The 25,439-nt window shown below is 43.1% G+C and overlaps 1 protein-coding gene across 7 annotated transcripts in view; it reads left to right on the top strand.

The window, feature by feature from the left end:
* Window positions 1–25,439, top strand: part of SUSD1 (sushi domain containing 1) — a 135,668-nt gene that overhangs the window by 53,574 nt on the left and 56,655 nt on the right. For 6 of the 7 annotated variants that reach the window (XM_032164871.2, XM_032164872.2, XM_058445866.1 and 3 more), the window contains 4 exons: window positions 8,705–8,802; window positions 9,720–9,906; window positions 19,546–19,655; window positions 23,159–23,351. In XM_032164871.2, coding sequence (XP_032020762.1) covers window positions 8,705–8,802; window positions 9,720–9,906; window positions 19,546–19,655; window positions 23,159–23,351 — 588 coding nt within the window. The remainder of the gene's footprint in view (window positions 1–8,704; window positions 8,803–9,719; window positions 9,907–19,545; window positions 19,656–23,158; window positions 23,352–25,439) is intronic. The other variant, XM_058445864.1, reaches the window with a different exon arrangement.

The following is a 25,439-nucleotide window of genomic DNA, read 5'->3' as shown; positions in this document are numbered from 1 at the left end:
TCAATAGATATTTATTTAGCATGCACTATATGTCAGGTACTTTGTCGGCATGACCCTCTTGGAATTTACAGTGCAACAGGGAAAACAGACATTTTCCCCAAAGATATGCACATACACATACACATATAATGTTTTACAAGTAACAAGCTGTTCCTGGACCTCTGAAATCCTTGAGTAAAACATTCTTGGGATAGATGGAAAGCTCAGCTCTGCCGTTGAGGCCCTGTGTGTGCCATGCAATTCCTATATTTGGTTATCTCCATCGCGAATTCAAGAGGATGTAGGCCAGAGACTGCAATCAGAAAAACAAAGAAGGGTAGAGCTGGATGAGAACCCAGAGATATAATGCAGTCTTCTCTTAGAGAGGTCTCATTGACTTGCCCAGCCTGCACAGAGGAGCAAGGGCAGGCGTGTAACTGACACCAAAGACTCTAGGGTTCCAGTCTTAATAATTGGAGCTAATGCCACGCTGGACTAGACTGATGGTCACTCCAACCTATCATGGCATTTGCAAAAGCACCTCCAAGAGTTATTTGGAGGAAGTGAGGTAGCTGCCTCCTGGAATGCTGAATTCAATGTTTGGGGAAGTATTCCCGACACAGATCAAACGCTGGAGTCACTTGGTAAGAGCTGGGTATAGCTTCTGAGCCTCAGCCATTTGCTTCATTGCTCAAGCTGCTCTGCCTCCACCATTCAGCAGTCAATGGGGGTATAAGAATTAGTCACCGCATGAAAAACCAGTGAATCTGCATGGGGCATAGTAAGCTATTAATTAGCTGATGCTTGTAGAGCACTTTGAAGAACAAACATGTTATGTAACTGCTAATTATAATTACCATCCTCAGCCTGCTACCTTTCACAAAGTCTGTGGCTCCAGCTGCAGCTGTTTCCATGGGTTTATGTGAGCTTTGATTTAAGAAAAGAAAAGGCATTCTCCCTGAGAGCTGTGATCTTTCTGTGAGGAGGCCTTTATGCCCTCAATCAGGATTGGCAGCTAAATTCAATTTCCGCAGATAAAGGGGATGATTTACATGCTGATTAATTCATGGTGCAGTGCAGATGATCTCTGGGTGTGTAGGTAGGAGAGGCTTCTGGTAATGTAGTGAGAGCTGCTGATTACCATGGCTCTTGCTCAGCTACCCCTCTTCTTTTTTCTTTTCCCTGTTTTTCACTTGTTACCTATTTCTTCACTCCCCTCATCCCAACTGTCTCTGTGTATTTTGTTGTTGTTGTTGTTGTTGGAGATGGAGTCTCACTCTGTCACCCAGGTTGAAGTGCAGTGATCACAGCTCACCACAGCCTCAAACTCCTGGGCTCAAGCGATCCTTCTGCCTCAGCCTCCCAACCAGTTGGGACTACAGACATGACCCACCACGTGTGGCTACATTTTTTTAAATTTTTTTATAGAGACGGGGGTCTCATTGTGTTGCCCAGGCTGGTCTCAAACTGCTAGCCTCAAGCCATCCTCCTGTCTCTGTATATTTTACATTTCCCTTTCTTTGTGTTCACTTTTGGCTTCCCCTCTCATCTTTTTCTACTTTTCTGCTTCTCTGAATGCCTCCTACCTCTGTCCTGTTTTCACTGTTTATCTTCCTGTTCAGTTCCAAACTGGGTAGAATAATTTATCTTTACCTGGGTTGTTTTTAATGAAGCCACTAGTCTTTGGGATTAGTAGCACAAATTGTATGTGCTTTTAATGGGGTGTGAGCTCTATCAAGCTGGTAGGACTTTTTTTTTTCCCCGGCCCCCGCTCTCCAGCAAGGCCAGTTTGGACTGGAAACTCCAGACAGCTGGGAATTAGGCAATCACTTTCGTGTCTGGAAAAACCCCAGGTGGAAGCTTGATGTTAATGAGTCGGTTTACCTCAAGATCAAAGAGACTGATTCATTCTTGATAAGACTTTCCCTGGCTTCCATTCTGCACAGGCCATTTGGCTTTTCATGTTTAGGATCTGAGTTAATGATTATAAGGCTGACGCTCACTCACTCCACGCTCTCGGAAGGGTAACATCTCTGCTGGAACAGAGGCTGTTTATCGCTAGGATCCTTTCTGTGCCTCTAAACTGCCCTGGGCACTGTCTGATGCCTCCAGGACTCCTGTTGCCCTCTGTCCCTTCTGTTTGGCTGGTGACCCTCTTCTCCAGCCCACTGGGTGCTCACTTGCAGCCACACACATTTCAGATGGAACAGAAAGGTCAGCCGGAATAAATGGATACATTTACATAAATAGCCACATGGCCGGATGTATTGGAATATGTGAATGAGGTTTGGACCATCAAGCATTATAGCTACTGCTGGCTGAGCATGAATGTACACACCCAGGGCTCAGCTAGGGACCTTAATGCTCGATTTCATTTCATCCTCTTAAAACCCTTTTGAAGTAAGCTTTGTTATTTTCATGTCATAGATGAGTAGTCTGAGACTCATAAAGGTTAAGTGACTTTTACATGGTCACTCAATAATTAGCAAATGGTAGAGCCAGGATTTGAACTGAGGCCTGTAAGCCCAGAAAGACCACATTCTTTCTCCTACGTCAGTGTCTTCCAAACTTGAATTATTTGTATACCACCCTGACACAATGTTTGCCATAATAAGAGTATTATTTACTTAGAATGTTTCCTTAAACAACCTAACCTTAAATTTTTAATTCAAATTTATTAAGGACAATATATGTGATCTCATGAGTTTGATGAAATAGGTGTATTTTTCTGATATACACAAAAACCGATACATAGCGAACAGATAAAAATGTATTCCTGGCTGGGCGTGGTGGCTCACGCCTGTAATCCCAGCACTTTGGGAAGCCGAGAGCGGGGGATCACCTGAGTTCAGGAGTTTGAGACCAGCCTGGTCAACATGGTGAAACCCCGTCTCTACTAAAGATACAAAAATTAGCTGGGTGTGGTGGCACGCGTCTGTAGTCCCAGCTACTCAGGAGGCTGAGGCCGGAGGATTACTTGAACTCAGGAGGCGGAGGTTGCAGTGAGCTGAGAACACGCCACTGCACTCCATCCTGGGCGACAGTGCAAGACTCCGTCTCCAAAAAAGAAAAAAAGTATTCATATGCCACCAAAAATCATCCCAAAGTGTGCAATACATTTTATACTAACGTACTCTAAGCCATGCTACTCCTACTTATTTTATGTGAATCTAAGACTTCAAAGAAAGAAAGGAAACACATTAAAACTTTTATAGCCAAACATACATTTATTCAAGTAGCCACTGTGAGAAGCCATGCCCTGATTTCTGTGGTGCTGCCATTATCATCATGCGTTTGCCTTGGAATCCTATTTGAGAATGGCCTTTGGAGGTAGTTTATGAGCTGTATTAGAAGATCAGTTACATTCCTTTTGAAATCAGATGCTGTTTTGACTAGAAATGATGCTAAGCTTGCTTGACCATCTGTTTGGGTCACCTGGATTTATTCTGCATGACCTTTTGCTGTTTCCAAAAATAAAGAAAAAGGATATAAAATTGTAAACCAAGGGAGTACACTAGACCAGCCCCTGTCCTTGCACAGTGGGACTTCTGAAAGAGTAGTCTGGGCTCACTGTCTTGTTCCCTCCCCTCCTATGCTCTTCTCAGCCTACTGGGGGGAAACCAGGCATCGAACACCCCCACTTCACTGTAGCATCTCACCAAGGTCACTGATGACCACCTAACTGCCAACTTCATGTTCCAGTTTCAGCTGTCATTCTTCTCAACCTTTCCACAACATTTAGCATCGTTGATCATTTATCCATCCATTCAACCAGCCAACCAAATAATACATAGTTTTTAATATCTATATTTAAGGCACTGTACTAGGGCCTGAGGATAGAGAGAGAAACATGATCTTTGCCATCGTAAAGTTACATTCAGGAGGGGTGGTCATTATATAATGACTTACATATTTAGTTACAAATGTGTTAAGTACCACATACAGCAATACTAGATGCTAACAAAATACCAACATACATAACATTACGTATATCTGTATATATACTTAACATTATGTATATGTACATGTGTGTACACACACACACACACACACACACACAGAGTAAAGCAAAACAAAGGCACTTGCTTTATCACCCACTGAGATTTTCTTTCCCCAAATCCAGTGAGAGTTCTGCTGGACACTGTGGGGGCCTCCTTCTTTTAAGCCAGAGAGGCCACTGTGTTCTACAGCTGGACAGGCCAAGGGCCTGCTCTTCCCACCTCTACCCAAAGTCAAACCACACATCTAATCCTGATGCCGTGGGCACTCCACGAGGGGAGAACAGCCGTGCGAGAGGAGAGAGGGAGATGGAGTTTGCACCCTCTGCCTTGACCTGCTCCAGGCCCTTCTTGGCTAGGGGATGAGGAGGCTGTGGGAGACTGGTGGGAAGGAAGGCTGATAATTTTCTTAAAAATTTTTTTATTTTTATTTTTTAGGGACAGAGTCTTGTTGTATCACCCGGGCTGGAGTGCAGTGGCACGATCTCAGCTCACTGCAACCTCCGCCTCCCAAGTTCAAGCGATTCTCGTGCCTCAGCCTCCCGAGTAGCTGGGATTACAGGTGTGCACCATCACACCTGGCTAATTTCTCTATTTTTAGTAGAGACATGTTTTCGCCATGTTGGCCAGGCTGGTCTCGAACTCCTGGTCTCAAGTAATCCGCTTGCCTTGGCCTCTCAAAGTGCTGAGATTACAGGTGTCAGTCACTGTGCCTGGCCTTGGAAGGCTGAGAGACACTCTTTCAAGTCCTTCCTTTCCTTCCTAGACGTCAGTCACTCTACCAGCCTCCTGCCTGTCTTCTGCATTGCCTTTCTCCTCTGGTTCCCTCCTGGGTTTTGGTGTTTCCCAGTGTTCTTCCATTGGGCCATTCACTGTCTCTGTCCTACCTGCATATCTCACCTGCACCCATGCCTTCAACTACCATTCACAGATCCATGACTTTCAAGAGTACTTTTTCCCTACATAGTCAGCAGATAACATCGTCACAGCCCAGTGCCTGGCATGGCAGGATGCTTGGCATTTGATAGTCACTCAGTTAGTAGTGAGCAGGGAATGAAAGAGCCCCAGGACAGCTCCAAAGAGGACTTCCAGAAATGTTTTCAGTTATCAGCACTATTGGAATGAGGGCATATAGTCTCCATTAAAAGGGCAGCATTAATGTAGATGTTGAATATCTGATTCATTTATAAAGGAGTCTTTCCAACTAATTTGTAGGCACCTGGAGGGAAAAGCAACCAAACTTTGTTAAACTGCTCCCTGGGATGAAATATCTGACACCCCTATAATTGGATCTGGGTCCCATCTGTGCAGAGAGCATGGCACAGGCTGGAGGCAGATGGCATCTTTGAGATGCCATTTACAGTTGTCATAGTGAATGAGCAAGAAGGAAGGACAAGAAAGAAAACTCCTTTCTAATCTCTGCTTGGATGACAAAGGAACTGAGAGTAAGAAGGAAATTCGCTTTGCTGGCAACTCAGAGAGAAGATGAGGGCTAGGCTGGTGCCTTTTCTTTCTGGACCAGGTGGTGAGTTAGCATCAAAGGGATGTGTAAGTGAGCAGAGATGCCAAGAGCTCTGGGGCTTTGAAGGGCAACGAAGAGGGTAGAGGCCAGAAATATCTGGGGCTTGTTCAGGCTGATAAAAGACTGGTACCAACATCATCTTTACGCTACCCAAGGAGGCGAACTGATAAGGTCATTGTGTCTCCTATGGTACCTATGCTCATAATTGGAGTATTTCTTTTCTTTTTTTTTTCCTTTTTTTTCTTTTCTTTTTTTCTTTTTTTTTCTTTTTTTGCAATGGAGTCTCATTCTGTCTCCCAGGTTGCAGTGCAGTGGCACAATCTTGGCTTACTGCAACCTCTGCCTCCCGGATTCAAGCAATTCTCATGCCTCAGTCTCCCAAGTAGCTGGAATTACAGGCGTGTATCACCACGCTTGGCTAATTGTTTCGTATTTTTAGTAGAGACGGGGTTTCACCATGTTGCCTAGGCTGGTCTCAAACTCCTGACCTAAAGTGATATGCCCGTCTCAGCCTCCCAAAGTGTTAGGATTACAGACGTGAGCCACCGCACCCACCTGGCCCACAATTGGGGAGTATTTCTTTGATTTCAAGTTGTGTGTGTTCTAGGGAGAAATACTGATATGGAGATCCAGGAATGCTGCAGACAGCCGTAGGTGGCCTTTCTGGTCTCTCGGTAGGAGTTTGCCTATTTTCCCCTCTCTGCCTCCATTGATTTTCACTTGCTAATAGATGACCTGGGCTTACCCAAGACCAGGTCATGTGGGACACAGAATGTAGGCATTGCTGCTGAAGGGATGATTTAGTAAAGATATAAACTCTTCTTTGGGCAGAGAGATCAGTAGATCTGGGTCAATCCAAAGCTAGCATTGCTTCTGAGTACGGGAGAAGAGGATTGGCCCTACAGGTACCTAAGGTGCAGGCTTCCTTTTGCACTTGGAGACTGCGAAGAGATTCACTAGAAGGGAGAAACAGGAGCTGAGTTGTGGAGAGTCATTTTCTGAGATGGAGAATTAGCTTTCTCACTCTTCTTAGATGGGAGCCTTTCATTGAGTTTATATTTATTATGCAGTAGAGAATCAAATCCCAGGCACCAGGAGTGGGAACCAAGGGCAGTAAAGCAGGGAAAGAAGGAGAGTCAGTGTATGATGCCTGATTGTACTGGTCTCCACAGAGGGCGGGCATTACCCCATCTGTGTGACAGTGTCCTTAGATGCTGAAGAAACTAAGTCTTTGTTGGATAGCCCTTCAGAGGAAAGAAAGGAGGAAGGATTTCTCTACCAGCTCCTGTCCCCATGGGATTTTAACTCCCCTGCACTTCCAGATGGCACGTGCTGGGGTGTGGGTGCTGCAGCAGGGAAGCCCCAGAATAGGAGGCAAGACCTGGTCATGTTGTCAAAACCCATGCAGGGATGGGACAAGGAGCAGGGGAAGCTGAGAGAGGCTGAGGAGTTCTTAAGAGGTGTCTGCTTCAGTGGGAAAGCTTGAACTGGGGCTGTGGAATATCCCTTTTTGGTGACATGAGGATAACTTTCTCCGGGAATAATTGTATGACAGCTTCTGTCTGCAGGAATTTTGTTTGTTTTTGTTTTTGTTTTTGAGATGGAGTCTCACTCTGTCACCCAGGCTGGAGTGCAGTGGCAGGATCTTGGCTTACTGCAACCTCTGCCTCCCGGGTTCAAGTGATTCTCCTGCCTCAGCCTCCCAAGTAGCTGGGACTACAGGCATGCACCACCATGCCCGGCTAATTTTTGTATTTTTATTAGAGACGGGGTTTTGCTATGTTAGCCGGGCTGGTCTTGAACTCCTGACCTCAGGTGACCAACCTGCCTTGGCCTCCCAAAGTGCTGGGATTACAGGCGTGAGCCATTGCACCAGGCCTGTTTGCTTTTGATAGTATTGTAAATGAAATTGTTTTCTTAATTTCATCTTTGGACTGCTCATTGCTAGTGTATAGAAATACAATAGATTTTTGTACATTGGCCTTGTATCCCACAACCTCACTGACCTCCTTTCTCAGTTCTAATACTTGTTTTGGTGTGGATTCCTTAGAGTTTTATATATAGAAGTGTATAAGATCATATCATTTGCAAGTAGGATAGTTTTGCTTGTCTGTAGGAAGTTTATTTTATTTTATTATTTTTGAGATGGAGTTTTGCTCCGTCACCCAGGGTGGAGTGCAGTGGTGCAATCTCAGCTCACTGCAACCTCTGCCTCCCAGCTTCAAGCGATTCTCCTGCCTCAGCCTCCCAAGTAGTTGAGATTACAGGCATGTGCAACCGCGCCCTGCTAAGTTTTGTATTTTTAGTAGAGATGGGGTTTCACTATGTTGGCCAGGCTGGTCCCAAACTTCCGAGCTCAGATGATCCGCCAACCTTGGCCTCCCAAAGTGCTGAGATTACAGGTGTGAGCCACTGCACTCGGCTGGGAATTTGATTTCAAAGAAATAAAAAGCTAGATCTCCTTTCGTTCTTCCTGTCTGAACAACCACTTGTGGGTTGACTGGGACTGTTGAAAACTATGCTACCTCAGGGAACCAAGGCCTTCGTATGATTTCCCACATTGCTGAATTCATTACCTGGAATATATGCAGAATATTTAAAAGAAGCAGAACAACCCAGAGGAATCAGTGGCCTCCTGATAGACCAGGATTAAATAGCTTCAGTTACAGGAGTCCCAGAAGTACCTAAGAACCTTGTAGAGAATTTCTTTAGTTTGCCCCAACCTGTTTCTGAGGCGTGGTCCTGTGTGGTGAGACACATCATTTTCCCCCATGGGATAGCAGTGACTTGAAGGAGTTTCCCATCATTCTGCTGGGAAGAGAAAGGTGGAAGCAGGTCTTACTTGTGCAGTTGCAGGGAAGGTCTCACTGAGGACCCAGCTCTGGGCCTTGTCCCATTCTACCAGAGTGGAATGCCAGTGGCATCCAGTGGCCTGTCAGGTGAATCACAGGTTAGAATTCTGACCTATACCCAAGCAGGAATCTTTCCTTTCCCTCTAAGTCAGGTAATGGGCCACGCTCATTCATGATGAAGAGAAGTTGGGTGATTGGCTTGGGAGAGCTTGCATTGCCTGACTCAGTGTCTGCCTCTGAGGATGAATGGTGACCAGCAGAGATACCAGCTGTGCAGATAGACTGATCTCCTGTAGAATTTTCCTAAAGCCCATTGATGCATTTTGTGAGTTGACTGCCTTTTTCTCTTTTAGAAATTCTGACAAAGATTAATGACGTATCAGTGTTTAATGATACCTGTGTGAGATGGCAAATAAACTCAGGAAGAATAAACCCCAAGATCTCATATGTGGTAAGTAAAGTGATCTACTTTTTCCTGCTAGGACAGACACGTCACCCATGGGAATATGAGTCAGAGGGACTTGCTTCCATGAGAGCTTCTCAATCTAATTGCCTTTTTTTTTTTTTTTTTTGAGACAGTCTCACTCTGTTGCCCAGGCTGGGGTGCAGTGGTGGTGGGATCTCAGCTTACTGCAACCTCGGCCTCCCGGGTTCAAGCGATTCTCCTGCCTCAGCCTCCTGAGTAGCTGGGATTACAGGTGTGCACCACCATGCTTGGCTAATTTTTTGTATTTTCAGTAGAGATGGGGTTTCACCACGTTGGCCAGGCTGGTCTCGAACTTCTGACCTCAGGTGATCCACCTACCTCAGCCTCCCAGAGTGCTGGGATTATAGATATGAGCCACCGCGCCTGGCATCAATCTAATTGCTTTCTGATCCCATTGTCGTTTAAAAAGAGTCGACGGAATTTTTGAAGATATCTGGATGATTTCGTTATTTTGCATTTTGTGTTTAACATATTTGTCATTCAGCAGGGTGCATGTGTGGGGGATGTGTTTATATTTGGCATCCTCACGATTGCTTGTTTCCAAGCACTTGTATTTCACTCCCCCAGAGCAAGCCCGGGAGCATCTGCTGACTTGGTGACAGAGTGCAGCCAATGGTCCTCAGGCTGCAATTGTCTCCATTTGATCATTTGTGTGCAGGAGAGCACTTCCTAGGGAGATTGCTCATTTATGTCTCCTCTAGGGGTTTAATATTCACTGGGCTGATCAGACTTTATCAGCAGACCAGGTTTACCTTACAAATGCTCCCTGGCTGAGCAGCGCAGTATAAAATGGAATAGTAGGAGAATGGGCTCCAGCGCCACAAATCCTGGATTGTTTTGACTGGAGTCAGAGTGGGTTCTCTTGTCTTTTCCTCTCAAAGATATCCATTAAAGGACAACGGTTGGACCCTATGGAATCAGTTCATGAGGAGACAGTCAACTTGACCACAGACAGCAGGACCCCAGAAGTGTGCCTATCCCTGTACCCAGGCACCAACTACACCGTGAACATCTCCACAGCACCTCCCAGGCGCTCGGTGCCAGCCGTCATCGGTTTCCAGACAGTTGGTAGGTGGAGGTGAAGTCTCATTTCCTCCTAGAAAATGCTAAGCACAGAATGTGGGGAAGTATGCTGCAGAATCAGCTGGGCCAGAGGGCTCCTATTTGCTGTCTGAGATTTATACTCAGACATAGTCGCTCCAGCCGCAGAACTAGAGCAGGTCGAGAGATCCGTATCCTCTTGGTACCAGGCTGAATGAGCTCTAGGGTATTTTTTCTCAGCTGAGCCCTCCGGGAGAGGTGGAAAGTAATAAAAAGGCATTTAAAAGGAAAACATTAGGTGATGATCAGTCCACTCTCAAATATCCAAGGCAACAGAGGGTAGCCATTTGGCTTATCTTTGGTAGTAAACTCGTCTTTTCTGGCCAGGCGTGGTGGCTCACGCCTATAATCCCAGCACTTTGGGAGGCTGAAGCGGGTAGATCCCTTGAGGTCAGGAGTTCCAGACTAGCCTGGCCAATATGGCAAAACCCTATCTCTACTGAAAATAGAAAAACTTAGCTGGGTGTGGTGGCACACACCTGTAGTCCCAGCAACTCGGGAGGCTGAGGCACAAGAATCATTTGAACCCAGGGGGCAGAAGTTGCAGTGAGTGAGCCGAGATTGTGCCACTGCACTCCTGCCTGGACAACAAGCAAGACTCTGTCTCAAAAAAAAAAAAAAAAAAAAGTCATTTCTTGCTCTTGTGTGTGAAAGAGGAGGTGCCAGGGAGGCTAACCCAGCAGCTTTAAAGGGATCAAGTTGAGAGTGGGGAAGAGGAAGCAGGGGCACCCCTAGGGTGCAGGAGGGTAGGTGTTAGCTGAAAAAAGGAGTGGAAGGAAGGAGCTTTAAGAAGTAGAAATAAACCTCATTTTACATAATTGTCACATGGGTTTTTAACAACATTGTGACAATTACAGGAAGTTAAAAAAAAAAAGCTCTGGTTGTGGGTATGAGGACTAATTAAATACCTTGTAGACAGGTGGGGCACAGTGGCTCATGCCTGTAATCCCTGCACTTTGGGAGGCTGAGGAGGATTGCTTGAGGCCAAGAGTTTGAGGTCAACCTGAGCAACACAGTGAGACCCCATCTCTACAAAAAAAAAAAAAAAGAAAATTTAGCCTGGTGTGATGGTGCATGCCTATAGTCCCAGTTACTCGGGTGGCTGAGGCAAGAGGATCACTTGAACCCAGGAGTTCAAGGCTGCAGTGAGCTATGATCATGCCACTGCACTCCAACCTGGGTGACAGGGCAAGACCCTGTCTCAGAAAACAAACAAAAAACCCTGTAGACAAACCTTGACAAGTAATTGATGTCATTTATTTATTTATTTTTTGAGATGGAGTCTCGCCCTGTCGCCCAGGCTGGAGTGCAGTGGTGCGATCTCGGCTCACTGCAATCCCTGCTTCCTAGGTTCAAGCGATTCTCCTGCCTCAGCCTTCTCAGTAGCTGGGATTACAGGCACCCGCTACCATGCCTGGCTATTTTTTGTATTTTTAGTAGAGACTGAGTTTCACCATATTGGCCAGGCTGGTCTTAAACTCCTGACCTCAAGTGATCTGCCCACCTCAGCCTCCCAAAGTGTTGGGATTATAGGCGTGAACCACCACAGCTGGCCGATGTCATTTATTATTTTGGGGGAGTTGAGAAAGTTCTTAATTAGCTGTTTGCTATCCCACTTAAACTGTACCTTAACCCGAGTAGCTGGGAAGTGACACAGATTCAGCAGAAATAGTTAAAAAAGTCTGCCAATCTTAACAATATAAAACCAACTATGAGATTATACAAATTAGGTCTCTTGACATTTGCATATAAGTAAAACAAAATTAATTCTTTGCAAGTAAATAATATGCAGGCAAAGATATTATAAAATTAATATGGTAACTAATCAGAGAAGCCTTACAAAATTATTAGTAAACTACTATAGGGAAATGTCATTAAAAGATCATCACTCACCTGTCACTGTTCAGTGAGGATGACAGGTTGCTGTTTGGCGTCAGCTGTTTTTACTAATATCCAATTACCTGTTCAAGTTCCTTTCCCTTGGGAAACACATGGTCTTTGGAGTCAGGCAGATCCGGTTTTGCATCTTAACTCTGTATTGAAGAGTTGGCTGATCGTGGCTGAGTTATTTAATGTCTCTGGACTAAAGGGAATTGGATTTTATTTGCAAGTTAATCTAGAGAGAATTAGGATTTATGTTGAGCCATCCTAACTGGGAGCAAGGTATGTTTCCACATTTACTCACTGTCTACTCAAGTATTCTGTTTATTTGTGCACTGTTATAAAGACTTGTCATTCTTTGCCCCTAGATCCTGGACATTCTCTTGTCTGATTTCATTATCAGAGTTATGCTATTTTCCTTAAAATGAATTGGGAAGTTTTCCATTGTTTTTCCCTCTGGAATACTTTATTTCACATTGGAATTATTCCCTTCCTTTAAAGTTGAACATTTTCTCAAAAGATCGTTGAAGTATCACCCCTTTCAAGAGATGATTCTTTGACAACTTTGTCAATTTCTTCCATGATTTTGGGTCGTTTATGTTTCTGACATTTTCTTGAGTCAATTTTTATATTTTTCTAAAAAATGTGTATTTGGTTGATATATTACACATATTGGCAGAATGTCATATGGAATATTTGCTTACATCTCCTCTGGGGTTATAGGTTATATAATCCCAGGTTTTTCTGACTCCTAAGTTTGGTTCTTTCTCTTTTTAGAGGTTGATTGGTTGGGTTGTGTGTTTTATTACTATATTTTTTTCCCCAAGGAATGAACTCTTGGGTTTTAAAATTGTTTTTCTAACTCACTAATTTCTCCTCTTGTTTATATCTTTCCTTCTCCGTGTTTCTCTCTCTCTCTCTTTTTTTTTTTTTTTTTTTGAGACACCCAGCTCTGTCACCCAGGTTGCAGCACAGTAGTGCAATCACGGCTCACTGCAACCTTGACCTCCCAGGCTCAAGTGATCCTCCCACCTCAGCCTCCCAAGTAGCTGGGACTACAGGCATGCACCACAAGGCCTGGGAAATTTTTGTATTTTTTGTAGAGACAGGGTTTCACCATGTTACCTAGGCTGGTCTTGAACTTCTGGGCTCGATTGATATGCCTGTCTCCGCCTCCCCAAGTACTGGGATTATAGGTGTGAGTCACGGTGCACAGCTCATATTTCTGTTAAATTGGTTATATTGTTCTGTTTCTAAATTCTTGAGTTGAGTGCATAACGAAATTCAACTTCTTTTCGTTCTTTTCTTTTGATAATAAAAGTCTTTAATGTTTCTTTCTCCCTTGCAGATTTGAGCTTTGGCAGAATTCTTTAGGCATTGATACATGTTTCAAGGCATGATATAATATTGATACATGTTTCAAGGCAGATAAAATATTCTGATTTTCTGTTTGACGGAATAATTATTTATGAGTGTTTTTTTTTTTTTTTTTTGAGACGGAGTCTCCGTCTGTCGCCCAGGCTGAAGTGCAGTGGCACGATCTCGGCTCACTGCAAGCTCCACCTCCTGGGTTCATGCCATTCTCCTGTCTCAGCCTCCCGAGTAGCTGGGACTACAGGCGCCCACCACCATGGCCGGCTAAGTTTTTGTATTTTTAGCAGAGGCGGGGTTTCACTGTGTTAGCCAGGATGGTCTCCATCTCCTGACCTTGCGATCCACCTGCCTTGGCCTCCCAAAGTGCTGGGATTACAGGCGTGAGCCACCGCGCCCGGCCATTTATGAGTGTTTTAATATGTGTTCTCATTACCCTTACTTTCAAAGCATTATATAATTACTATTATGATTTCCTCTTTGAATAATTAATTATAAGCATTGTATACAGTGGTAGATTTTTTTCTTTGTAACATTTATACTGTGTTGTTGTTTTCTAGTTTTATTACATTTTGGTATGTTTGGAGGATTTATTGACATTTTCTTGGGCCTTACCATTTGGCCAAGTTTGGTAATTTCAGTAGGTGCTAGATAATAAGGTAGAGCGTTTGCCTGTAAGGGGAATAAGATCTATTATTAAGTCAACTTTATTAATAAGGTTATTCAGGACTTCTGGTTTTTGTTTATTTTTAACATGGATTGCCATTTTCTGTTCGTCTTAGAAATTCTTATTGGTTTGTTTCACACATTTTGATATGATTTTTACGTTCATGACTGATATCTTTATTATAGATTCTTTTGCTAGTAACAAATGGCTTATTTTAGCCTGTTTAATACCTTTGCCTTGAATTATATATTGAAAGTAATATTGTTTTCTGAATTTATTTGTGCTTGCATTTGCATGATATGCCTTTGTCTACTTTTTTTCCTTCTTGAAAGCTATCTGAATAATATTACTATAAATGTACTCTAGGAGGCAGCATGTATGGAGAGCCTTTCTGGAAAGCTTTTATTTTTGATTAGATAAGTTATCCAACTTACATCATTGTTATTTGTGATATGATTTTCCTTTCATCTGTCTATTTATTTATTTATTTATTTATTTATGAGACAGAATCTCACTGTGTCACCCAGGCTGGAGTGCAGTGGTGTGATCTTGGCTCACTGGAACCTTGGCCTCCTGGTTTTAAGTGATTCTTGTGCCTTAGCCTCCCGAGTAGCTGGGACTACAGGTGTGAGCCACCACGTCCGGCCTCTTTTTTCTTTTTTTTCTTTCTTTTATTTATTTATTTATTTTTGAGATACGGTCTAGCTCTGTTGCCCAGGCTGGAGTTCAGTGGTGCAACCATGGCTCACTGCAGCCTTGACCTTCCAGGCTCAAGCAATCCTCCCACCTCAGCAACCAAGTAGCTGGGACCACAGGTGTACAGATCACTTAATTTTTTCATTTTGTAAAGACAAGGTCTCACTATATTGCCCAGGCTGGTCTTGAACTCCTGGCCTTAAGGAATCCTCCCGCCTCAGCCTCTCAAAGTGCTTGGATTACAGGTGTGAGCCACTGCACCTGGCCTGTTTTTTCCCTTTTTAATGCTACTTTGCTGTGTCTTTTGTTTTCTTTTTGTTACACAGATTTTCTTTTCCAGTGAGTCAGATAGTATAGATTTTGTTTTCTTTTCTACAAGTGATCACATTTAAAAAAGACAAATTCTATTTGAGTGTGTATTTCTTTTTTTACCAGTGTTAAGACTGAAATATTGTTCACTTTTCCCTGAATGAGATAAGTTAGCATTCCTTTTATTTTTAAAACTTCCTTTTATTTCTTCCCCTCTATCTTCTCTTAGGTTATTGGTTTAGTATAGCATTATATTACCAGCTTCTTATTTTTAACATGTATTATCTCTTCAAAGAGCTCACTCTTATACTGATTTATAGAAACCTTGGTAGTGATGATTTAACTTTGGGTACATGTTTTAATAGTTTCAGTGCTTACTGACAGTCTTTTCAAACCACGTGCTCTATTATTTCTCTATCTCTATTTCTCTCTCTGTATGGTGATTTGCCTCTCCCCAGGGAGGGAATGGGATACTTTCTGAGTCCATGATGATCTGAGAATGTCTTTTGTTGCCTTCACATGTGAATGAAAGCTCAATTGAAGATAAAATTCTTGGGTCATAAACTTTTGTTCTTGGAATTCTAGAAGTATTTCATATTGATGTTGGGAACTGGAAGCTTTGAAAGAAGAGTTAGAAGAAGGTGTGACTTTCTTTTAAAAAAAAAAAAAAATCCTGGCCAGGTGTGGTGACTCATGCCTGTAATCCCTGCACTTTGGGAGGCTTAGGTGGGCGGATCACCTGAGGCCAGGGTCAACATGGCAAAACCCTGTCTCTACTAAAAATACAAAAATTAGCCGGGGGTGGTGGTGTGTGCCTGTAGTTCCAGCTACTTGAGAGTCTTAGGCACGAGAATTGCTTGAATACGGGAGGCAGAGGTTGCAGTGAGCCAAGATCGCACCACTGCACTCCAGCCTGGGCAACAGAGTGAGACTGTCTCAAATAAATAAATAAAATATAAAAAATTCTATGTAAGCAATTTGATTTTAAGCTTGTGTATCATGAAGGCTTCTTTAGCCATGAAATTTAAGACATTAATCATTTATTAATGTACCCAGCAAATGTTTATTTACCACCTATTATGTGTCTGATGTTTTTTAGGCATTGGGAATTCGATAGTGACACAGAAGTCTCTTCCTTCATGAAACCTCCATCTGGGTAGTGGGCAGATAGAGATGTTCATGTTTTGCACTAAGTTTTCCTAGTACCCTGTGAGTTGTTGTTGTTGTTGTTTTGAGACTGAGTCTTATTCTGTCACCCAGGCTGGAGTGCAGTGGCATGATATTGGCTCATTGCAACCTTCGCCTCCTGTGTTCAAGAGATTCTTGTGCCTCAGCCTCCCAAGTGGCTGGGATTACAGGCATGTGTCACCATGCCCAGCTAATTTTTGTATTTTTAGTAGAGACGGGGTTTTACCATGTTGGCCAGGCTGATCTCAAACTCCTGACCTCAAGTGATCCACCCATCTTGGCCTCCCAAAGTGCTGGGATTACAGGCATGAGCCACCATGCCCAGCCCCCTGTGAGTTTTTTGGTCTTTAGTATTTGGTTTAACTATATATTAGGAAGATTTTCTTTTATTACATCTCTGATTATTGCTTTTTTTTTTTTTTTTTTACAGTTTGTTTTTTGCTCTTCAAATACTCCTGTATGGAATTGCTTGTTCGTCCACACTGGTTTCCCATTTTCTCCTTTTTATTGTCCATGTCTTTTTCCTCTGCCTTCTTTGAATATATAACAAGTTTGTTCTCTATTTGCACTTACACAAATATGCATTTTTGCATTGACATTTCCTATCTTTACCATTTCCAATGCACTTTAAATTCTGCTGTTGCACTTTCATTTCCTTTTCTTTGGGTCTCATCTAGTTCCCTTTTTATTTTTGCTTCTTTCTACCAGTTTCCTCTTAGCTGTCACGTTCTCTTATTATCTAATCCTTTATCTCTTGTTTGAATCTATTTTTAAAATTTTTATTGAACCGTATGAAACAGATGCTGCCTAATTTTACCATTCTTTTGCTCAATATTTTCTTTTTTATAAATATGCTCATTCTTTGTCTGCCAAGCACAATTTTCCTTTCCTTCCCTCTCCTTCTTTGTAGAATTATTTTGCAGTTTTTTTGCCCCCTTCTGCATTACTTATCCTTAGAAGATAAAAGTTCTGTCTTGGTCTGATATTTCCCTCATAATAAAATGAATGGCCTTCCCTTTGATCTTCCTTTTCATTGGATAATGTTAGTATGTTTATGTCAGATGTCAGTATGAAGGATTTACTGCTGGTTGGGTGACCCAGTGTCCTTTGGGCAGCAGCTGTGAGAAAGCCCACCACCCCATGCTTTATTTCTGAGCATTTTGCTATGATTGGTGAAGCTGTTGGCTTTGGGCCTGGCTTCTTTATGGCATTACAGCCTACCAAGGCAGGAAAGAGGCAAGCCCCTTCTGTCAACCCAGGCTCTCTGCCAGATGGTACCTTCAGGTCCTGAGGCCTCTACTTTGAAGTCCTTCCCCGTTACTAATCTACAGTGGGCTAAAGGAGGACTATTATTATTATTATTACTATTATTATTATTAGCAGTAGCGATAGTAGTATATATACTATTTTTTTTTAATATATACCTTGTTGTCTATCAGATTGCCTGGTGAGGTTAGGGGTGTGGTGGTTCATGCCTGTAATCCCAGCACTTTGGGAGACTGAGGCAGGTGGATGGCTTGAGTCCAGGAGTGTTTGAAACCAGTGTGGGGACATGTTGAAACTCTATTTCTACAAAAGAAACCCCCCAAATTAGCTGGGCTTGGTGGTGCATGCCTGTAGTCCCAGCTACTCAGGAGGCTGAGGTGGGAGGATTGCTTGAGCCCGGGAGGTGGAGGTTGCAGTGTAGTCTGGGTGACAGAGTGATACCCTGTTTAAAAAAAGAGAGAGAGAAGAAGAAGAAGAATTGTCAGGTGAGCTCTTAAAAAAATACAGATGTTGAAGAATTACTTCAAATCTGCTGATGTCTGGGTGATTCTGATGTATAGTTTGGGAGCCACTGGGCTAAATGGCTCCAGATGGAGCATGGGTCATTGATTTGTCCTGTGACCTGTCTTGATTTTTCCATGGGCTCTAGTTCTCCTCCAGTTCTTTCTTTTGAAACTTTGGGACTACATTCCTTTGCTTGGAAGCCAGGTTGCATAGTAGGTCTTAGGGTCTTTCTTTAGCCCGAGCTCTTCCATACTGTGCTAAGCTGAAATGTCTTCATGTTTCCGCCTTGTGTATGGCAACCGACCCTTCTTTCCAACCCAGATGCAAATTTTGACCCATTTTTACTTATTCTCCATCACTTCTGTCAGGCTTGGGCGTGGGAAGTGGGAGCCAGATGCCTTTGTTCACATTGCCATCTTCCCCTGAATTCAGACGATAATGACTATCTTATGTGAAAATCATATTGAGATGTGAACTGTGCAGACAGTACTTCTGCTTCTGTTCTGCCTGTACAGAGACAGAAGCTTTATGTGGTATTTCTTACATACATGCATTTCTTACATGCAGACACTTGGTATTCCTCAAAATCACATGCATACATGTGACCATTTTTATTTCTGATGTCCTCATGAAATCTTTAAAATAAAAGTTGTGAAGACAAAGGAGAGCACATATGATAGGTCTTCAAATTCTCTCTCATAACCATCTTTCTATACTTTCCAATTATAGGCAGGAATATTTTCCCCAGCTAGTTGCCTTGTGCTGAATATGTCAGTGATATTGAAAATGCTGTGGACAATTCTGATCTTGACTAAAATAATTTATTGTTCTCATTCTTAGGTAGCAGAAACTCCCACGGGAGAAATACACATAAAAGATAGTTATAAAATAGCTTCTCTCTGGTAGACATTTACACCTTTCTCATTGGTAGAAAACATACAGTCTTGTTTGTTAGGAAATTTGCTTTTTCTTGAAAATCACTGATGTTATTCCTGACTCTCTGTTATTTCTTTAAATCATTAGTAACAAATCTATCCTTTTAAACTACATTAAGAAGATAGAACATTGTAAGAATGAATTAGACTGCAGGAGGTATGAAATGACTTTTTTCTGTACAATGGTTAAAACAAGTCTGCTTTCTGATTATTTTATTGCCTTAGTACTCAGCTGAGTAGCTCTTGAAATACTGTCTGCTGTGAAAGCAAATTTCCTCTTGCTTGGTCATCTACTTTCTGGTTATTTTCTAGGTTGGAAAGCACTTGCTCTGAGAGTTTAAATCTATAGCCTTTGATTTTTATTTGCCGTTTTCCTTATTCTCAGACTTTCTGGCTACTGCTATGCTTACCTTCATGACATTTTACTATGGACGATCCAAGTGATAGGATTAACTTTCTAAAAATATCACAGCTTTCTTTATTAATTTATAGCAATTTTTAAATGTTTCATTTGATTATCTAAGCAGCCTGTGACATAAGAAAAGCAAGCTGAATTACTTGATTTTACAAACAAGGAGACTGAGTTTCAGTGACTTAGCTAAGGTAATTACAACTGAGAATTTGGAGAGCCAGGACTTGAAGCTAAGTCTGCTGATGCCACTTTTAATATTATTCCTGTTAAACACCCAGTTGGCTCTCTTAAGGTGTCAGAGTTTCACTTGTACTCAGCCATGATGCATTTTGCTAAGATGGTGCAAGCTATCTATAACTTTCTCTCTTGTCTTTTAGAAGATGATCTCTTAGAAGATGATGGAAGGTTCAATATTTCAATATTTAATGAAACTTGTTTGAAATTGAACAGGCATTCTAGGAAAGTTGGATCAGAACACATGTACCAAGTAAGGAGATCTCTTATGCTTTCCATTAAAGAATTGTGTCATTTAAAAATTTGGGCGATCTCCAAGTAAGTATCCAAAGTATTTAAAAATGAATGAACTTCTAGACAGTTTGTGACTGTTGTTTCTAGAGATGGATGTGAGATGTGAGATGGATGTAAATGAGGTACTAGCTTGAAGAAAGATACTATATTTGGTGACTTGCTATCATTTTCTGTGCCTGGCATTTCAAGCTTATATTTTATTTTAATGCATTAAATAATACAGCTTATTTTGTTATCAGATTCACATTTGGGCATGGAATTTTTTTATTTTTTATTTTTATTTTTTGAGACTGAGTTTCGCTCTTGTTGCCCAGGCTGGAGTGCAGTGGCATGATCTCAGCTCACTGCAATCTCCGCCTCCTGGATTCAAGCGATTCTCTTGTGTCAGCCTTCCTGAGTAGCTGGGATTGCAGGCATGCGCCACCACGCCCAGCTAATTTTGTATTTTTAGTGGAGATGGGGTTTCTCCATGTTGGTCAGGCTGGTCTCGAACTCCTGACCTCAGATGATCTGCCCTCCTCGGCCTCCCAAAGTGCTAGGATTACAGGTGTGAACCACCACGCCCAGCTGGGCATGGAATTTTAAGGAACTCATTGGATGGCTATTGACCCTCATTTAATTTGATTTTTTCTTAAACATCATGAGTAAAATTATAAGTAAATTCAGGCAGGAACTGAGATTTATTTTTGTGTCATTTTTAGTGCCTAGCAAGTCATCTGGTAGAGAGTAAACTCAGTAAGTATTACATTAAAAAACATTTTTTTTTTCTTTTTTGAGACTGAGTCTTGCTCTGTTACCCAGGTTGGAGTGCAGGGAGGCGATCTTGGCACACTGCGACCTCCACCTTCCCAATTCAAGCGACTCTCATGCCTCAGCCTCCCAAGTAGCTGGGATTATAGGTGTGCACCACCATGCCCTGATGATTTTCGTATTTTTAGTAGAGATATCGTGTCACCATATTGGCTAGGCTGGTCTCGAACTCCCAACCTTAAGTGATCCACCTGCCTCAGCCTCCCTAGGTGCTGGGATTACAGGTATGAGCCACCACGCCCAGGCCAAAATTAATTAATTTATTCTATTTACCAAAAGGATATCACGTATTAGGACCTGGAAGTTTCCAATTCAAACTGATAGAAATATATAGGTAAATAGGCAACTACAATATGGTATAATGAGTGCTTTGACAAAAAGTAAATTAATAATGGAATAATAAAAGTAAGTAAGTATAAAAATAGAGATTTTGTGTGTGTGTGGTGTGTGTGTGTGTGTGTGTGTGTGTGTGTGTGTCCAGGTACAATTTTTTTGTTTTTTTTGAGATGGAGTCTTGCTGTGTTGCCCAGGCTGGAGTACAGTGGCATGATCTTGGCTCACTGCAGCCTCCCTCTCCCAGGTTCAAGCAATTCTCCTGCCTCAGCCTCCCTAGTAGCTGGGATTCCACGCATGTGCCACCATGCCTAGCTAATTTTTGTATTTTTGGTAGGGACGGGGTTTTGCCATGTTGGCCAGGCTGGTCTCGAACACCTGACCTCAGGTGATCCAGCTGCCTTGGCTTCCCAAAGTGCTGGGATTACAGATGTGAGCCACTTGCCAGGCCAGGTACAATTTTTTTAACCAGAAGCAAAGACTGTTATACTGAGTCATAGAAAATAAGTAGGAATTGGCGGGGCGTGGTGGCTCACGCCTGTAATCCCAGCACTTTGGGAGGCTGAGGTGGGCAGATCACGAGGTCAGGAGATTGAGACCATCCTGGCTAACACGGTGAAACCCCGTCTCTACTAAAAATACAAAAAATTAGCCGGGCGTGGTGGCGGGCACCTGTAGTCTCAGCTACTCGGGAGGCTGAGGCAGGAGAATGGTGTGAACCTGGGAGGTGGAGCTTGCAGTGAGCCAAGATTGCGCCACTGCACTCCAGCCTGGGCGACAGAGCGAGACTCCGTCTAAAAAAACAAAAAAAAAATGTTAGATAAAGGCTAATTTGTGTGACATGTGAAACACTTTTAAATTGACTGGAAAAAAAGTCAATATTTAAAAGCGGTTTGCTAAAGAAAATAGACATATTGCCTAAACATGCATGAACACATTATGCCTCACTAGTAAGTGGTCCAGAAGAATAGGGGACTGCCAGACCGTGGAGGAGCAGCTCTGACGATAGCATAGTCTAGGTTGTGGCCATGGATATGGGTGGCCGAAGTGGAGTGAAGGAAGTTCATAGCGTTGAGCTCAAAGAACTCTGAGGCCAACATTTGATGGTTTATCTGTAAGGACCTTTAAGTTATCCAAGAGAATTCGAAGAGTTTGAGAGAGAAGAATCCTTATGAACCACGTGTCAGGGTCTTGGATGACTGTGGAAATTGATAGAGAAGAGTTAGTGATTGATGGGAATAAGGAGGGATTGAGGGTGGTATAGACAATGGTGCTAGCATCAGTGGCAACACCAAGCATATTGTCTCCACCAGCTAATGCACCCTAACTGATCAAGGGCTGATCATGTTACTTATGGGACCTTCATGAAAGTTTTTTCCCTGTAATTCCCTGCTGGAGCTGGCACTGCGTAGAAGATGGTTAGGTGACAGTGTGTGATATGACTCCACGGATCAAAAGCCCTTTTACCAGAGGTCTAATAGGAAAGATCCAGTGAAGTACCATGGCATTTGCTTTGAATGCATAATCTGGGGTGGTCCCCATATGTTTTTTTTTTTTTTTTTCTTCCATGGGTAGGGTTAAGGAACCCACCTAGTTTAAGTACTCTGTTCTATGAGGCTTGTCCATGGATTTCTTACAATGAAAGGAAATTAAAAGAATTTTGGTTGGGTGCAGTGGTTCACACTTGTAATCCCAGCACTTTGGGAGGCTGAGGTGGGCTTGAGGCCAAGAGTTTGAGACCAGCCTGGGCAACAAAGTAAGATCCTGTCTCTACAAATCAATTGTAAAAATAATTACCCAGGTGTGGTGGCGCGTGCCTGTAGTTCCAACTACTCGGGAGGCTGAGGTCACTTCAGTCCAGGAGTTTGAGATTGCTGTGAACTAAGATTGTGCCACTGCACTCCAGCCTGGGTGACAGAACAAGACGCTGTCTCAGAAAAGGGACAGAGAGAGAGAGAGAGAGAGAACGAACTATTCAGAAGGGAAGGAGGAAAAAAAATAATTTTGCCCATTAGCTCCAATGTAATCTCTTTCATTTGCATTATAATCAAGGGATTATTTTAGAATAGACTAACATTTTCTTCATCTGAGATGTAGTTATGCATATTAAGCTTGGTCCTATACCTGATTGTGAGGACAGGTAAGGTAGCTTTGTAAAGTCCTTCCTCAGGTTAGCTTGCTATTGTCTTAAAAATAATTCTAAGTGGGCAAGGATAAAGAAAAGGAACTTTCTTGCTTTAACTCCATTTTGCTAATAGTCTAGGCACCTGTTAGCCAACGGAAAATCTAATGCAACACTTTCTTTTAATCTCATGACAGTTTACCGTTCTGGGTCAGAGGTGGTATCTGGCTAACTTTTCTCACTCAACATCGTTTAACTTCACAACGAGGGAACAAGTGCCTGTAGTGTGTTTGGATCTGTACCCTACGACTGATTATACGGTGAATGTGACCCTGCTGAGATCTCCTAAGTGGCACTCCGTGCAAATAACAATAGCAACTCCCCCAGCAGGTGGGTGTAGATGTCTTTCTTTTTTGTGCCTCAGGACAAATTACCTGTGTGAATTGAGCAGTGTGGGCGGGCATAAGAGTGCTAGTTTGGGAGTCAAGAGACAGGGGTTCCAGTTCTAACAAACTTTGTTAGCTGTGTCTGGGGTTCAGGATGCCTGAATCTTACCACTTATCCCCTTCCCTGAAGGGTACTGGCTCATAGAGGGCACAGACAAGGGTGGACTGATTTATTCAGAGCTCCCTGGGAGTCCTACATTGAGAATTCCATAAAGCATTTTATCTCTCACCCCAAATTTAAGACAACTGAACCCTAAGGGTATTCATTATCAGCAACTAGAACGAACTTCCAGGAGACCAGAAACGTGGGTCCCACTGTGTCAGGCACTGGCAGGCAATACGGCCTCAGGACTGGGCCATGTATAAGCACATTAAGTTGACATAGAGAACAGAGGCCTGATTAAGGTCAGGCTCCTTAGAAATTCTTCCCTTACAGCCTTTTGAGGAAGCCACATAGGTGCCAGCTGTATTAACTCCACAGCTCTCCCTAGTGGGATGCTGTGGTGCAGCCATTACTACTATTTCTTTTGTTCTTCAATCCTGTGGGTTTATCAGACAAATTTACGGGCATCCAGAAGAGGCTGCCCCTTTGAAGGAAAGCAGCAGAAGAGGGTAGGTCCTGCTGCTACCTCCCTGAAGCCTCTCTGTGATATTCACCTCTGCTCTTTGTGGGTCAGGGTGGGCAGTTTGGCCTTTGCATTTAGAAGACTCTGGGCCAGGTGCGGTGGCTCACGACTAATCCCAGCACTTTGGGAGGCCGAGGCTGGCGGATTACCTGAGGTCAGGAGTTCGAGACTAGCCTGGCTAACATGATGAAACCCTGATTCTACCAAAAATACAAAAAAATTAGCCGAGCGTGGTGGTGTGTGCCTGTAATCCCAGCTATGCGGGAGGCTGAGGCAGGAGAATCACTTGAACCCGGGAGACAGAGGTTGCAGTGAGCCGAGATTGCGCCATTGCACTCCAGCTTGGGCAACAAGAGCCAAACTCCATCTAAAAAAAAAAGACACTGAAATGTGTTAGACACTCATGAGAACCACGTAGCACCTGAGACTGAAAATTCATTTTTTTTTTTTTTGAGATGGAGTCTCGCTCTGTCACCCAGGCTGGAGGGCCAGGTGCCATCTTGGCTCACTGTAACCTCCACCTCCTGGGCTCAAGTGATCCTCCTGCCTCAGCCTCCTGAGTAGCTGGGACTACAGGCGTATACCACCATGCCCAGCTAATTTTTGTATTTTTAGTAGACATAGGGTTTCACCACGTTGGCCAGGCTGTTCTCGAACTCCTGACCTCAAGTGAGGTCTTCCGATTCAGCCTCCCAAAGCGCTGGGATTACAAGTGTGAGCCACCGTGTCCGGCTTCGGTTTTTATCCTATTTTTTTCATATCAGATTGAGCCTGGCACCTTGTCCTGTCTGTATCAGCAGAGTTTGCACAAGGAGCACCTCATGACATCATAAACCTACACCCCAACACATTTTCAGCTGCATAGTAATGCTTGCAAATTGAATATGAATTCCCTCCAATTATTAAATTCTCAGAGAAATAAAAATCCATAAATAAAATCTGGCTGGGTGCAGTAGCTCACGTCTAATTCCAGCACTATGGGAGGCCGAGGCGGGTGGATTGCTTGAGCTCAGGAGTTTGAGACCAGCCTGGGCAGCGTAGTAAAACCCTGTCTCTATAAACAATACAAAAATTAGCTGGGTGTGGTGGCACACGCCTGTGGTCCCAGCTACTTGGGAGGCTGAAGTGGGAGGATCTCTTGAGGCTGGGAGGTTGAGGCTGCAGGGAGCCGAGATTGCGCCACTGCACTTCAGCCTGGGCGACAGAGCAAGATCTCCTCAGATAAAGAGATAAAGAATAAATAAAATCCACCTCTCCTTGTAAAATAAACTAAAATGTAAAGCATGAAGTCCCCAATTTTTTCTATCCTACATCTTTTCTGCTGAGTCTCGGCCAGAGTGTCCTGCTGAATGGAGAGTGTGTTCTAGCTGTCGAAACCTGGGAATCTTGTTTTGTAATAGATGCTA

Source organism: Hylobates moloch, unplaced genomic scaffold, assembly GCF_009828535.3.
Source record: "Hylobates moloch isolate HMO894 unplaced genomic scaffold, HMol_V3 SCAFFOLD_10, whole genome shotgun sequence".
NCBI lineage: Eukaryota > Metazoa > Chordata > Mammalia > Primates > Hylobatidae > Hylobates > Hylobates moloch.
This window is presented reverse-complemented; position numbering and strand designations above follow the sequence as displayed.